General features: G+C 40.4%; 1 protein-coding gene across 1 annotated transcript; it reads left to right on the forward strand.

Annotated features, from left to right (window-relative positions):
- Window positions 1–8,381: 8,381 nt before the first annotated feature.
- LOC100033008 (ZZ-type zinc finger-containing protein 3-like) lies at window positions 8,382–11,603 on the forward strand. The gene is given in 3 exon segments (XM_056814819.1): window positions 8,382–8,631; window positions 8,634–8,713; window positions 8,715–11,603. Coding segments are annotated over 3 exon segments (2,694 nt in total). The 5' UTR covers window positions 8,382–8,384; the 3' UTR covers window positions 11,082–11,603.
- The last annotated feature ends 4,976 nt before the right edge of the window (window positions 11,604–16,579 follow it).

The raw sequence follows: 16,579 nt of genomic DNA on the forward strand, positions 1-16,579 counted from the left end.
AGGGCAATTTGGAACTATGCCCAAAGGGCGATAAATGAATGTCTGCCCTTTGATCCAGCCATAGCACTGCTGGGTCTGTATTCCAAAGAGATAATGGACAAAAAGACTTGTACAAAAATATTCATAGCTGCGCTCTTTGTGGTGGCCAAAAATTGGAAAATGAGGGGATGCCCTTCAATTGGAGAATGGCTGAACAAATTGTGGTATATGTTGGTGATGGAATACTATTGTGCCAAAAGGGATAATAAAGTGGAGGAATTTCATGGAGACTGGAACAACCTCCAGGAAGTGATGCAGAGCAAAAGGAGCAGAACCAGGAAAACATTGTGCACAGAGACTGATACATTGTGGTACAATCGAAGGTGATGGACTTCTCCATTAGTGTCAATGCAATGTCCCTGAACAATCTGCAGGGATCTAAAAAATACTATCCACAAGCAGAGGATAAACTGTGGGAGTAAAAACACCAATGAAAAGCAACTGCTTGACTACAGGGGTGGAGGGGATATGACTGAGGAGAGACTCTAAATGAACACTCTAATGCAAATACCAACAACAGGGAAATGGGTTCGAGTCAAGAACACATGTGATAACCAGTGGAATCGTGCATTGGCTATGGGAGAGGGAAAGGTGGTGGGAGGGGGGAGAGGAGGAAAAGAAAATGATCTTTGTTTCCAGTGAATAATGTTTGGAAATGACCAAATAAAATAATGTTTAAAATTAAAAAAAAAAGAATTATTAAACTACTTGAAAGCCATGACTTAAAAAAAATAATGAACTTAGACATAGTCTTTTAAGAAATTATGAAGAAAAACTAATATTCTAGAAACAGAAGATAAATTGGACATTGACAGAATCCACTAATCATCTCCTGAAAGGAAAGCTCCTAAGAGGGTCTGATATCATATACCAGAGGGCAAAGGAGCTAGGACTTCAACAAAGACTCACTTATCCAGCCGAACTAAGCATAATTATTCAGGGAGGAAAATGATTATTGTGGAAGAGGCATGTAAAAAGAGAGAATTTCAAGCATGCAAGAAACAAAGTTGGGGACCTAATCTTTCAATCAAGGTGTAGATTCCAAAGTAGAATGATCCCAGGAAAGGCAATTGGGAGTCTGGCCAGAGGAGACAAATTGAAAAACTTCCTCTCTGGGGTTACTGACCAAGGGAGAGACTTCTTTTCTGGGGTTTTCAGACCAAGGGAGTGACCTGGGTGGCTCTGACAGAGTGGTGAAGAAGAAGCTGGGATTTCTAGCTTTGAACTATTTCTCTTGGTTTTGGAGAGAGACTTCCTTGGCTTCTGGCAGAAGGGGATCCCTGTTAGTTTCTGTCCCAGGCTGAAGGACCCTTGGGGTTGGAGGGGCTTCTGGAATTAATCTGAGAAGAAATTAACTTTTGTTGGTGTATTTGTGTAATTGGAAGAACAGTTGTCTTCCATCTCTCTGACTGTCTCTGAGTCACAGTTGTGACAGGACTGATATTTTCCAAAATCCTCCCAATCCTCCTTATCTCCCTCTCACCTCAATCCCAACCCTGTTGTTCACAATGAACCTCCTTATTTGAGAAAGGAAGACTGAAGAATATTTCTCTGAAATCTCATAGTTCCCCTGAGTTACTTAAAAGGTGGCTGTCTAAGACCGAGGGAAGGGGAAAGGGAGGCAGAAGAGTGTGGTTGGAAACTGGGAGGTGAAGGGTAGGAAATATCTTGATCTATTAGTCATCAATAGGCAAACCCACAGTAACTCCTCTAGTAGTATCTCTCTATCTCTCTTATCTCAGAAGAAATATTGCTATCTCCATTTCAAATAGGCTACCTAAGATTCTCCTAGTATCTCTCTAGTCACTGCCAGAGTACCCATGACCACAACAAGAATTATTCTCATCAGTATCCTATCTTTATTGCACTATTCAATGAAATAGAGAACTTTCAAACATTCCTGACATAAATACCAGAGGTGAATGAAAAACTTGACTTTCAAAAACAAGACTCAAGAGATTCATAAAAAAGTAAATGGGAATGAGAAATCAAAAGACAGTCACTAAGGTAAAACTGTGTATACCGTATTTACACAGGGAGATGATTCTTGTAATACTAAAGAATTTTGTTAACATAAGGGCAGTTATGAATATATATTGAAAGTGAGAGAGGGTATAAGTCGAATATGACAGCAGAATATAAATATTTTAAAAATTAAGACATGAGGAAGAGGAATGAATTGAGAGGAGGGAGAAGGGGAAAATGAAATGGAGTAAATTACTACACATAAAAGAACTATGAAAAAGCATTCACAGTGGAGAGGAAGATGAGGGAGGTGGGGAGAAGAACATGTGAACTTTTTTCTCAACAGATTTAGCTCAGTGAAGGAAAAACATACACAACCAGTTGGGTATAGAAAGCTATCTCACCTTACAGGAAAGTAGGAAAGAAAGAAATAAGAGAAGTGAGATGGGGCTGATGCAAAAGAGGGCAAATTTAGGGGGATAGAAGTCAGAAACTAAACAGGGGCAAATAGGATGGAAAGTAATACACAGTAATCATAATGGTGAAAAAATATTTTACAGGTCTCTCTAATACAGACTTCATTTCTCAAACACAGAGAAATTAGTTGAATATAGAATAGCACAAGTCATTACCCAATTGATAAATGGTAAAATGATATGGACAGGCAGTTCTCAGAAAAAGTAATTAAAGCTCTCTATAGTCATGCCAAAAAAATGTTCTAAATAACTATTATTCAGAGAAATATAAATGAAAACAACTCTGAGGTACCACTCCACACTTATCAGATTGACTATTATAACCAAAAAGGAAAATGAGACAAAAGTTGAAGGGGAAAATGGAAAACTGGGACATAAATACATTTTTGTGTGAGTTGTGAACTGATTCAATAATTCAAGTGAGCAATTTGGATCTATGCCCAAAGAGTTATGAAACAATACATACCCTTTTTTCTAGCAGTACCATTACTAGGTTTGTATCCCAAAGAGATAAAAAAAAAAGGTGAGGGGGGGAGAGAATCTATATGTACAAAAATATTTAAAGAAGTTATTTTTAGGGGGAAAATATTTGGAAAATGAGAGGATACCCATCAATTAGGAAATGACTGAGTTATATTTTTAAAATTGTAACGGAATATTATTATATAGTAAAAAAATGACAAGGAGGAGGAACTCAGAAAAATCTTGAAAGACTTACATGAACTGAAGAGAGTGAAATAAGCAGAAACAGAAGAACATTGTACAGTGACAGAAATACTTTACAATGAACAACTGGGATAACAGCTATTCTCAGAAATACTATTATCCAAAACTATCCCAAAGGACTCATGATAAAAATGTAATCTACTTGCAGATAAAAGGAATTGAGTCTGAATCTAGACTAAAGCAATTTTTTTTCCTAATTTTTTTCTATTTGAGTTTACTTCCACAAAAGGATTAATATGGGAAAATGCTTTACATGATTGCACATGCAAAATCGATATAAGATTGCTTGACATCTGAAGGAGGGTGAAGGTTGTGGGTAGAGGGGAGAGAATTTGAGACTCAATATTCTTTGAAAAATGTTGGAAACTATTTTTACATGTAATTTGGGGAAAATTAAATTTTAAAATACATTTAAAAAAAACTATAAATGATGTAAATTACCTGGGGATCTACTTGACAAGATAAACTCAGCAACTAAGTGAACATAATTGCAAAATACTTTTCACATGAAGTCAGACCTAAATTATTGGAAAGGCTTTAATTGTTTTTTTTTTTTCAATGGTCTGTCTTTCTTTTATTATGTATCATTTAGAAAAAACGAGCTGTGAAAAATCAGCCATGACAAGCTCCCTAAAAACACTGTGGCTACACACAGAGTAAATGCCACAGATCTGATTTTTTAAACTTTAAGCCTTTAATCTTACTCCTCCAGGAAACATCAATTCCTCTGGGCCTGAGTGCCCCTCACTTGCTCTGGTCAGGAGACCTCGATCTAGACATCTAAATGGAGATAATATCATCACTCTTCATCCTTCAGTGGGATGTAGCAGAATCAGCAGCTTAATCCCTCTGAATGCATTCTTTTCTCCTTGGAAAAAATATACAATATAAATATAAGTTATAAGGGCAAAAATATTTGACAGTGATAATGCACTGCCCGGCGTAAGTGGCAATCTTTCCAACTCTACTTAATGCATTATTTCCCATCTAGGGTAATGGAATATGCCCTTGCTCTGAAGCTTTCATTCGTAGTGTGACAAGAAGGTATCTGTAGAACCTCCATTTGGGGGTTACTTTTCTTTTTTTTTTTTTTTTTTTAATATATTTTATTTGATCATTTCCAAGCATTATTCGTTAAAGACATAGATCATTTTCTTTTCCTCCCCCCCACCCCCCATAGCCGACGCGTAAGTCCACTGGGCATTAGATGTTTTCTTGATTTGAACCCATTGCTTTGTTGATAGTATTTGCATTAGAGTGTTCATTTAAAGTCTATCCTCTGTCATGTCCCCTCAACCTCTGTATTCAGGCAGTTGCTTTTTCTCGGTGTTTCCACTCCCATAGTTTATCCTTTGCTTATGAATGGTGTTTTTTTTTTTTCTCCTGGATCCCTGAAAGTTGTTCAGGGACATTACACCGCCACTAATGGAGAAGTCCATTACGTTCGATTATACCACAGTGTATTAGTCTCTGTGTACAATGTTCTCCTGGTTCTGCTCCTCTCGCTCTGCATCACTTCCTGGAGGTTGTTCCAGTCTCCATGGAACTTCTCCACTTTATTATTCCTTTTTGCACAATAGTATTCCATCACCAACATATACCACAGTTTGTTCAGCCATTCCCCAATTGATGGGCATCCCCTCGTTTTCCAGTTTTGGGCCACCACAAAGAGCGCAGCTATGAATATTTTTGTACAAGTCTTTGTGTCCATTATCTCTTTGGGGTACAGACCCAGCAGTGCTATGGCTGGGTCAAAGGGTAGATATTCTTTTGTCGCCCTTTGGGCATAGTTCCAAATTGCCCTCCAGAATGGTTGGATCAGTTCACAACTCCACCAGCAATGAATTAATGTCCCTACTTTGCCACATCCCCTCCAGCATTCATTACTTTCCTCTGCTGTTATGTTAGCCAATCTGCTAGGTGTGAGGTGATACCTCAGAGTTGTTTTGATTTGCATCTCTCTGATTATAAGAGATGTGGAACACTTCTTCATGTGCTTGTTAATAGTTTTGATTTCTTTATCTGAGAACTGCCTATCCATTTCCCTTGCCCATTTATCAATTGGAGAATGGCTTGATTTTTTGTACAATTGATTTAGCTCATTATAAATATGAGTAATTAAACCTTTGTCAGAGGTTTCTATGAAGATTTTTTCCCAATTTGTTGTTTCCCTTCTGATTTTAGTTATATTGGTTTTGAAAGGCTTTAATTGTTAATGGGTAGGCTGAGCCAATAAAATAAAAACTGATAATTCTACCTAAATTAATTTATCTATTCGTAGCATACCAATCAAACTACTAAATAATTATTTCATAGCTTTAAAAAAATTAATAAAATACATCTAGAAGAGCAAACAGTAAAAAATATCAAGGAAATTAATGGAAAACATACAAAGCAAAGAAGGCTAGCCATATCAGATTTCAAACTATATATTGTGGTAATCATCAAAACAATCAGAATAGCTAAGAAATAAAGTAATGGACCAATAGTAATAAGGGACTATTTTGAATGGTAATTGATAACTAAAGATCAGGCTGTTAATCTTCTTCCTTTCTCCCTTCCTCTCTCTTCCTCTCTTCCTACCTTCACCCTCCCTTCACCCTCCTTCTTCTGTTGGTCTTTTAAATCTACTCAGTGTCAGTTTATGATGTCTCAAATGAAATGCTCTTTCACTTCTCTATCTTAAGTAAGAGATTTATTGGGGAAGACAGGGAATGATAAGAAAATGAAAGGGAAGAGGGTTTGGGGGGTTTCCCTAATACTAGAATGAGTCTTAGATTGAAGGATGGTGGAACATAGTTCAGGGCTGATAGATCTGGAAATTTCAGTTACTATAACAAAAGAGCAAATCAGAGAGCTGGACTTTGTCCTTCTTTCTTCTGTCTTCAAAGCCAAAGGCAAACTTCAGGCTTCAGTCTCCAAAAGCCAAGAGACATTAGACCTCTTCTGTCTTTCTAAGCTAGGGTCCAGACTTCCCTTGGTCTGCTCCTTCCTCCAACTGGCTCGCCCAGTAACATTCCAAACAAGAATGCTCTCCTTTGAATGACAGGTCATCAGTCTCAGCTACTCCAAGCTCTTGCTACAAATCTTTCTCAATTTCTCACTTCCACACAATGGAATAGATTAGGTACTCAACACACAGCAGTAAATGATCACAGTAACCTAAAGTTTGATAAACCCCAAAATCCAAGCTTTTGAGAGAACTATTTGAGAGAGAAAAATCTACTGGGAAAATTAGAAAAGACTATGCAGAAGCTAGGCTAAAAGATCAACATCACACATTAGATACCAAGATCATGTCAAAATGGACACATGATTTAGAAATAAAGGGTTATATCATAAATAAAATAGGGTAGCATGTAGTATAATTTACCCATAAAAATTATGAATAAGGGGAAAATTTATGATCAAACAACACATAGAAAACATTACAAGATGTAAAATAGATGATTTTGGAACATGCCAAGTTTAAGTTTTCATACAAATAAAACCAATGTTTTCAAGATTAAAAAAGAAACAAAAAACTTGAAAAATAATTTATGGGAAATGTTTCTGAGAAAGGCTCCATTTCTCATATATATAAAGAACTGGATCACATTTATAAGAATACAAGTCATTCTCTAATAAATGATCAAAGGATATAAATACAATGAAGAAATTAAAACTATGTTTAGTCATATGAAAAAATGTTCCAAATCACTATTTTTTAAAAAAATATTTTTTTCAGTTATATGTGCAAACAATTCCTAACAATTGTTATCTGACATATTGTGATTCATATTCTCTCCCTTCCTTCCTTCCATCCTTCCTGCCTTTCTGAGACAGAATTTAGACTGATGTAGGTTATACCAGTGCTGTCATACAGTATATATTTCCATATTCCTTATGCCATGAAAGAAGACACATATCACACATACACAAAAAAAAGATAAAGGAAATAGAGTGAAAAAAGAAATACTTTTACATGCAATTGGATTCCAATAGTTCCTTCTTTGGCTGTGGATAGCATTTTTCATCATGAGTCCCTTGGGATTATCTTGGATCCTTGCATTGCTAATAATAGTTTAGTTCTTTACAACTGATGATCATATAGTATTTTTGTTACTACATATAGTGTTCTCCAGGTTCTGCTCATTTCACTTTGCATCAATTTATATGTCTTTCCAGATTTTTCTGAACTCATCTTGTTCCTCATTTCTTATGGCACAATAGTATTTCATTATGACCAAAAACCACAACTTGTTTAGCTATTCCTCAATTGTTGGGCAACCCCTCAATTTCCAATTCTTTACCACCACAAAAAGAGCTGTTATAAATATTTTTAACAAGTAGTTCCTTTTCTCCTTTCTTTGATATTTTTGGTATTCATACCTAGTCGTGGTATTGTTGGATCAAATGATATAGACAGTTTGGGGCATGGTTCCATATTGCTTTCCAGAATGGTTGTATCCACTCACAGTTCCAACCAAAAGTATCTTAGTGCCCCAGTTCATTTTCCCCTTTGGTCATTTTAGTCAATCTAATGGATATGAGGTGGTATCTGTGAATCTTAAAATTTCTCAGAATCTACCTTAGAAGATTTGGTTAAGCTATTCCCTTATTGTAACAAATGGAGGTACTTGATCAGGAAAGAATTGGGAATTTTAAAATTACTCCACCCATACTTGGGCATACTTTAGGGGCAGATAAAGTTGTAAACTCCTCATTGAACAATGCAAAGTTCCTAACTCATACTTATAGTAAAGCTAGAACCTTAAGCTAGATCTATTTTTAGAGCTAATAGAAAAGGGTGCTAAGTACCTATAAAGGTTGAATTAATCACTAAAAGGGCAAAAAACTTATAAAGTGCAAGCTTAGCAAAAGAGATATGAAAGGGAAGCACAAGGAAGCAAGCTGGTGGGCAGGCTGTTAGGGGCCCCCGGAGCTTGTCCTAGCTTCCGGGGGCGGTAGTGGCCTCCCTCTTGGCCTGGACCTGGGCCCATTGGGTCCGCTGTGGCATCAGAGATAGCAAGCTGTGCTAATAGAACTTCTCAAGTCCTTATAAAGGAGCTGAAGTCCCAGTGTACTATGGACATTAATAGTGAGGATCCAGATAATTGCAGAAGCATGGGAATCCTATTCTAAGTCAAGCATTTGTCCAAAGGTTTCCCAATGAGTGGATCAGGGATTTGCCATAGTATGGCTGTTTCTTGATCTACTCCTGTCACCAGATCAACAGTGGGGTTAAACAGCTTGGATGAGACTTTTTTTTTTTTTTGTGGTAGAACTTTAAGGAATCCTAGCATTGCTCGCCATGAAGAAGGATCTCTCCATTGTCAAGTGCCTGCAAGATCGCCAAAGAAGAGACCCGAGCTCCTGCAGACTCTGAAGGGTAACAGCGGTGGGAGAAGCGCTGACCGCGGTAGCCAGGCGCTCCAGAACTCTTGGTCAGCCCGAGGAAAAGAGGGCTCTCCTTCTCTGAAAGGGACAATGCCGAGCGGCTCGCCCTGGACGGCTGTGAGAGAAGGCCAGCCGGCCGAAGCGGCTTCCCCCATTGTAAAGCCGCTCAAGCGCTGTCTCCGCTCCGAGGCCCGGAGGAGCTCCGAGGAAAAGTCCTCCCCCAAAGCTGACAAGGAGGGGTCTCCAGAGCGGACTCACTCCCTAGTGGACAATGGTGCCGATGCCCAGGGGGCTAAGCAAGCTTGTCGATGCCTTTTACTGGATGATTGTGAGAAAAGGGAAATTAAAAAGGCAAACTCCAGTGGGGAAGGGTCCCCGGAAGCCGCCATTGCCCCAGAGGCGGCCGGCTATGAGGCTTTAAACTTGGTGGACAACAGTGACTCTACTCTTCTCCACTGCGATGACTGTCTGCTTCATGATGCGAGCTGGAGACAGAGCCTTCCCGCCTCCTGGGTGTTGCAGGAACAGCTCATGGCTGACAATGGGGATCCCGGTGCCTGCCTGCCAGAGAGTAGGAAAGAGGAGAGCACTGTAGACCAGAATGTGCCTTGCACAGAGTCACCAGGCCAGGCCAAGCCAGAGAAGCACAGCCTAGGAGCTGCCGGCCCGTGCGAGGAGCAGGTCGGTGAGCTGGCTCCAGCCGAGCCAACCCCGCTTCCCCTCCCAGAAAGCCAGCCGTCTTTAAGGGACTCTGAGGAAGAGGTCGACATGGTAGGAGAGTGCTCTTCCAAGGAGCAGCTGGCGCATGAGAACCCCAACTGTGCTGCGAGGGTCGGTCGTACCAGGGCTCCTGTCTCAGGAGAGCCCGCACCCGCTCCTTCCCCGGACTGTGTTTCCACTGCCCTGAGCTCTCTGTCCCAACCCCAAGGGTACCGCTACACGCTGAGAACGTCCCCTCGGAGGGCTGACCCGAGCAAAGGCAGTCTCACCCAAAATAACTCTCCTTGTAGAGAAAATGGACAAATGGATGAGGACCAGCTCAGCCCCACAGAAACGACTGTCCTCCTTAGTGTTCATGCCAACGGCTCTCCCACAGACTCTGAGGAGGCCGTCCTGACTGGCAAGGGGATGAGCCAGGACCCGGGATCGCCCCCCTCGGAGGCCAGGATTCCTCCCGGCTATGGGGCACCTGCCAAAGAGAGCGCAGCCCTGAGAGTGCCAGAGGACAACGAGGAGGAGCCTGACGTGTATTACTTTGAGTCAGACCATGTGGCATTGAAACACAACAAAGATTATCAGAGACTGTTACAGACCATCGCCATGCTCGAGGCCCAGCGCACTCAAGCGGTCCAAGACCTTGAAAGTTTAGGCAGACACCAGAGAGAAGCCCTGAAAAATCCCATTGGATTTGTGGGAAAACTCCAGAAGAAGACTGATATAGGGCTTCCATTTCCACAGAGAGTTGTCCAATTGCCAGAGATTGCATGGGACCAATATACTAACAGCTTCGGGAACTTCGAGAGGAAGTTTAAGAACCGCAAGCGCCATAGGAGAAGGGTGAAGTTGGTTTTTGATAAAGTAGGTTTACCGGCCAGACCAAACAGTCCCTTGGGTCCAAAAAGGGATGGGGAGACCTTTTCCTATGCTGTGTTGCCTTTAAGTGACGGTCCAGAAGGTTCAAACAGCCGTCCGCAGATGATAAGGGGACGCCTCTGCGACAAGACCAAACCAGAGACGTTTAATCAGCTCTGGACTGTGGAGGAACAGAAAAAGCTAGAGCAGCTCCTCCTGAAGTACCCTACGGAGCAGGTGGAATCTCGGCGCTGGCAAAAGATAGCCAATGAGCTGGGCAACCGGACGGCCAAGCAGGTGGCCAGCCGTGTGCAGAAGTACTTCATCAAGCTGACTAAAGCCGGCATCCCGGTCCCAGGCAGGACGCCCAACCTGTACATGAACTCCAAAAAGTCTTCGACAAGCCTGCGACAGCACCCCCTTAATAAGCATCTCTTCAAGCCTTCCACTTTCATGACTTCCCACGAACCTCCAGTGTACATGGAGGAGGGCGACAACGGGGCCAGTTTCCACAGACACACAGACCCTGCAGCAGAGGAAGCCTCTGAGGAAGAAAGCATCCCTATCTCCCACCCTGAGTTCCCCGAGTACAAGGAGCTGCTGGAGCTCAAGAAACTCAAGAAGCAGAAGCTCCAGCAGCAGGCTGAGAGCGGCTTTGTAGAGCACTCAGGCTTCAAGTGTGATAACTGCGGCATGGAGCCCATTCAGGGCATTCGGTGGCACTGCCAGGATTGCCCCCAAGACGTGTCCCTGGACTTCTGTGACTCTTGTTCCGACTGCCTCCACGAGACCGACCTCCACAAGGAGGACCACCGGCTGGAGCCAGTCTACCGAGCAGGGACTTTCTTAGACAGAGATTACTGCCTGTCACAGGGTGCCAGCTATAGCTACCTGGACCCCAACTACTTCCCGGCCAACAGATGACATGGGGGACCCCCTGGGCCATGCGCCCCTTCCATACCCAGATACAGACACTCCTGCCATGACCTCCCCCAAGGGGTCCTCGCAACAGGTGGTCATCCCGGGTGGGGCCCCCTAGAGGGGAACCCCTAGAACAGGCCTCTAGAAGAAAGGAGCCGGAGCTCTGGGGGGCCTCCCACCTCGGCCTCAATGAAGCACTGCCCGAGGCCCCGCAGAGGAGGCAATGTTGTCTCCTCCTGAACCTGCTCTGGGTGTGTGTGATCCAATCGTCCCTAAGATCTATTTTTGATGTCCTGTTCTCTGAGCTGATCATGTGATGTGTACAAACCATGGTGAAAAGTGCCAGTGCTAGTGCTGGTGTCTGTGTCGACTCCTCCCAACCCGGCCTAGCTGCCCCTTTTGTAGTCGCCCCAGAGCCATGACAGAGTGTATTCATATTACTATTTAAACAGGTGATTAAACTTGTCTGGCCGAAGTGCCCCAGGGTCAGGGGCTTCCTTTTCTATTGCTGGACTGGGTCGTTCCTTCTTCTCTGTGTAGACCTCTGTTCTTCAATGATGTCCCTTTGTCCCCAGAACTGTGAGGAATAAACTCTGTGGATCCTGTCTGTTTCTCTGAGTGAGAGAGAGAGAGAGAGAGAGAGAGAGAGAGAGAGAGAGAGAGATGTGAAATACTCAGAAGATATAATCTAATCAGAGATGGTGATAATAAAAGATGTGAACTAAGAATGGGCAGTCCTGGGGAAACCATCTACTGTGATTGGTAGATGTGAAAATTTAAGGAAGGGGACCTAAGAGAAATTTCTCTTTAAAAGGAGCTGGTCTCTGAACTTAGTTGGAGTTTGGAGTTAGTTTGGAGGAGCTGGGGCTCTGAACTTAGTTCAGGAGTTGAGGATTTCAGTGAAAGACTGGAGTTTTCCTTTAGGTCCATCTTGTGGTGAGTGATTAAAGACTGACTAGTATCTCTTAAGGCTTAGGCCTAGGCCAATTGGCCTAGGCCCTTCATACAATTTTCTCTTATTCTCTCTCTCTCCCTTTCCTTAATTCCTTCATTAGTATTAATTAAAATCTCCATAAAACCCAGTTGACTTGGGTATTTTCATACTTGGGAATTTTCCCCATGGTGACCACTTATTTTTTATTTAAATCAAGACACTAAAAATTATCTTTACAGCTTTGGCAATTCACAGTCTTGAAACCCACATTTTTGCAGCTACATATCCCATAATTGTTTTCATTTACAGTTTCCCAGTCAATAGTGATTTGGAACATTTTTTATATGACAATGGTTTTCACTTCTTCATCTGAGAACTGCCTATTCATATGCTTAGACCATTTGTCAATTGGGAAATGGTTTGTATTCTTATTAACTCAATTAAATTTTCTATATATTTGAGAAATGTGATCTTTATCTGAGAAAATTGCTATAAAACTTTTCCCCTGATTTGATTTTTTTCCTCTAATCTTGGTGGCATTTGGTTTTGTTCATACATACAAAATCTTTCAAATTTAATGTAATCAAAATTATTCATTTCACTTTTCATAATGTTCTCTATGTCTTGTTTGGTCCTAAATTCTTCCTTTAACCATGAGTCTGACAAGAGAGATATTTTGTGTTTCCCTGACTTGTTGATACCATCACTATTTATTTCTAAATTAATTATCTATGTTGACTTTATCTTGGCATCTGGTAAGAGAGATTAGTCATTGCCTAGTTTCTGCTATACTATTTTCCAGTTTTCCAAGTGGTTTTACTGAAATGCTGAGTTCTTTCCCAAAAAGCTTGGATCTTTGGGTTTATTGGACACTTGGTTAGCATGATTATTTACTACTATCTGTTAACTACTGTGAAAGAGAATTCTTTATCATCTATCCTGAGTTGACACTAACTTAAGTGTCACTTAACTTCACTAGATCAGGAAGACAGGATTAACTCTCCTTTGTCTACCTTTTGATTGAATCAACACAAGATTGAACTAGATGGAGGAGCTCACAACCAACTTAGTGAATTCACACCTTTGCTAGGTGAAAATCCAACAAGATACCTGGAGAGCTCCACACTTTGTTCTAACTCAGTCAGTCAGAAACTTGTAAATTCTTTTAAGAGTTCACACAAGAGTTCACACCCTCAGAAACTGTTGAATCAAGATACTATGAACCTTTGATGAGAAATTGAAGGTAAGAAGTCAATCCCACAGACATTGCCCCCTAGGCAGTGCTAGAAAATTTGGGAACTGTGACTGGCCCCTGTGAAGAGGGCAGGAGACAAGAAGTCACCATAAAAACAAGCCTAAACTCCCTCAGAGCAAATGGTCTTTGAGAAGATAGTCTGAAGAGATTGTCTGATGGAGCTAGCCTTCTGACTGGGGAGAGTTTCAAGGAGCCCCCCTAGAGGCTGTGGTTTGGATTGTGGGCTTGGAGCTCAGCTTCAACTTAAACTCTGACTCCTAGACTATTTCTTTGATTGAGTGAAAGGTTTTCTCCCTTCCTAGTTTCCTAAGAAACACTCTGGTGCAAACACCAACAAGATGGAAATGGGTTCGAATCAAGAACACTTGTGATACCCAGTGGAATCACGCGTCGGCTATGGGATAGGGAGGAGGTGGGGAGAGAAAATGATCCTTGTCTCCAATGAATAATGCTCAGAAATGACCAAATAACACAATGTTAAAAAAATAAACACTAGATTACTATGGTCACTTAAAAAAAAAAAGAACTTGAAGTACATGGAACCAAATACTGTGCAATAATGCTGGAAACATAAAAGGTAGTTTGGTTGTGAAGGGCTTGAAGTGTCAAGTTGAGAAGTTCTATTTTATCTGATGGGCAAGAGATGATAAATTGCTTCTGCAGCAGCACCACAACAAACAACAATTGGTATAATAATAACATTTATATAATACCTACTATGGGCTAGGTACTGTGCTAGGCACTTTACAAGTATCATCTCATTTGATCCTCACAACAGAACTGGGTAGAAGGTGCTATTACGATGCTTATTATGCAATAGAAAATTAGTGCATATTAGAGATTAGGGTCGGCATTTTTTATTGTTATTTTAATTGACTACTGCATCTTTAGGAATCATCGTTTCTTAACCTATGTCAACAAATATAATTAGTTTGTTTTTATTCATAATTCTTGTTTTGCAGAATTTTAAGAAATCAGGAGTATATAAGACAATGTCTAATTTTCCATCTTTTTTTCCCCTTTATTTTATTCCAATAACAAATTCACACAAAGGTTTTCTAAAGTTACATGATTCATGTTGTCTCCCTCCCCTCTTCCCTTCCCACTCCTGGAGTTGACAAGCAATTCCCCTGGATTATACACATGTTATTGTGTTACCACTCAAAACTTATTTCCCTATTATTCATTTTTGTTTATATGCAAATAAACAAGTGATAAATCATGTTTTCATCTGCATTTCTACTCCAACTATTCTTTCTCTAGAAGTGGATAGCATTCTTTTTCATAAGTGCCTTAGAATTGTCCTGGATCATTGCATTGCTATTAATAATAAAGTCTATTACATTTGATCATCTTACAATGTTTTAGTTATTGTGTATAAAGTTCTCTTGGTACTGCTTATTTTACTCTGCATTAATCCACATAGGTCTTTCCAGTTCTCTCTGAAATCATCCTCTTCATGATTCCTAATACCACAATAGTATTCCATCACCATCATATAGGACAATTTGTTCAGCCATTCCCTGATAGAAGGACATCCCTTTAGTTTCCTTTTTTTTTGACACCACAAAAAGCACAACTATAAATGGCCCTTTTCCATTCTTTATCTCTTTGGGATACAGACCTAATACTAGTAATGTGGGATCAAAAGGTATGCATTCGTTTTTTTAACATAATTTTATTTGGTCATTTCCAAAAATTATTCATTGGAAAGAAAGATAATTTTCTTTTCCTCCACCCCCCCCACCTCTCCCATAGCCAGCACGCAATTGCAATGGGTATCACATGTGTCCTTGATTTGAACTCATTTCCATGTTGTTGGTATTTGCATTAGAGTGTTCATTTAGAGTCACTACTCAGTCATATCCCCTCAACCCCTGTAGTCAAGCAGTTGCTTTTCCTCGGTATTTTTACTCCCACAGTTTGTCTTCTGCTTGTGGATAGTGTTTTTTCTCCTAGATCCCTGCAGATTGTTCAGGGACATTGCATTGACACTAATGGAGAAGTCGATTACATTCACTTGTACCACAATGTGTCAGACTCTGTATACAATGTTTTCCTGGTTCTGCTCTTTTGCTCTGCATCTCTTCTTGGAGGTTGTTCCAGTCTCCATGGAATTCCTCCACTTTATTATTCCATTGAACACAATAGTATTCCATCACCAACATATACCAAAATTTATTGAGTCATTCCCCAATTGAAGAGCATCCCCTCATTTTCCAATTTTTGGCCACCACAAAGAGTGCAGCTATGAATATTCTTGTACAAGTCTTTTTCCTTATTATCTCTTTGGGGTACAAACCCAGCAGTGCTATGGCTGGATTATAAGGTAGACATTTTTTGTTGCCCTTTGGTCATAGTTCCAAATTGCCCTCCAGAATGGTTGGATCAATTCACAACCCCACCAGCAATGAATTAATGTCCTGACTTTGCCACATCCCCTCCAGCATTCATTACTTTCCATTGCTGTCATGTTAGCCAATCTGCTAGGTGTGAGGTGATACCTCAGAGTTTTTTTGATTTGCATCTCTCTGATTATCAGAGATTTAGAGAACTTCTTCATACGCTTATTAATAGTTTTGATTTCTTTGGCTGAAAACTGCCTGTTCATGTCCCTTGCCCATTTATCAATTGGAGAATGGCTTGGTTTTTTGAACAATTGATTTAGCTCTTTATAAATTTGAGTAATTAGACCTTTGTCAGAGGTTTTAGTTAGGAAGATTGTTTCCCAATTTGTTGTTTCCCTTCTAATTTTGTTACATTGGTTTTGTTTGTACAAAAATTTTTAATTTGATGTAATCAACATTGATTATTTTACATTTGTGACTCTTTCTATGTCTTGCTTGGTTTTAAAGTCTTTCCCTTCCCACAGGTCTGACATGTATACTATTATGTGTTCACCTAGTTAACTTATATTTTCCTTCTTTATGTTCAGGTCATTCACCCATTCTGAATTTATCTTGGTGTAGGGTCTGAGTTGTTGATCCAAACCTAATTATTCCCACACTGTCTTCCAATTTCCCCAGCAGTATTTATCAAATAGTGGATTTTCTTCCCAAATGCTGGGGTCTTTGGGTTTGTCATAGACTGTCTTGCTGAGGTCATTTACACCAAGTCTATTCCACTGATACTCCATTCTTAGCCAGTATTAAATTGTTTTGATGACCACTGCATTATAGCACAGTTTGAGATCTGGGACTGCAAGTCCTCCTTCCTTTGCATTTTTTTCATGATTTTCCTGGATTTTCTTGATCTTTTGTTCTTCCAAATGAACTTAGTTTTGATTTTTTTTCCAATTCAGTAAAGAAGTTT

Source organism: Monodelphis domestica, chromosome 2, assembly GCF_027887165.1.
Source record: "Monodelphis domestica isolate mMonDom1 chromosome 2, mMonDom1.pri, whole genome shotgun sequence".
In the NCBI taxonomy this organism is placed as follows: domain Eukaryota; kingdom Metazoa; phylum Chordata; class Mammalia; order Didelphimorphia; family Didelphidae; genus Monodelphis; species Monodelphis domestica.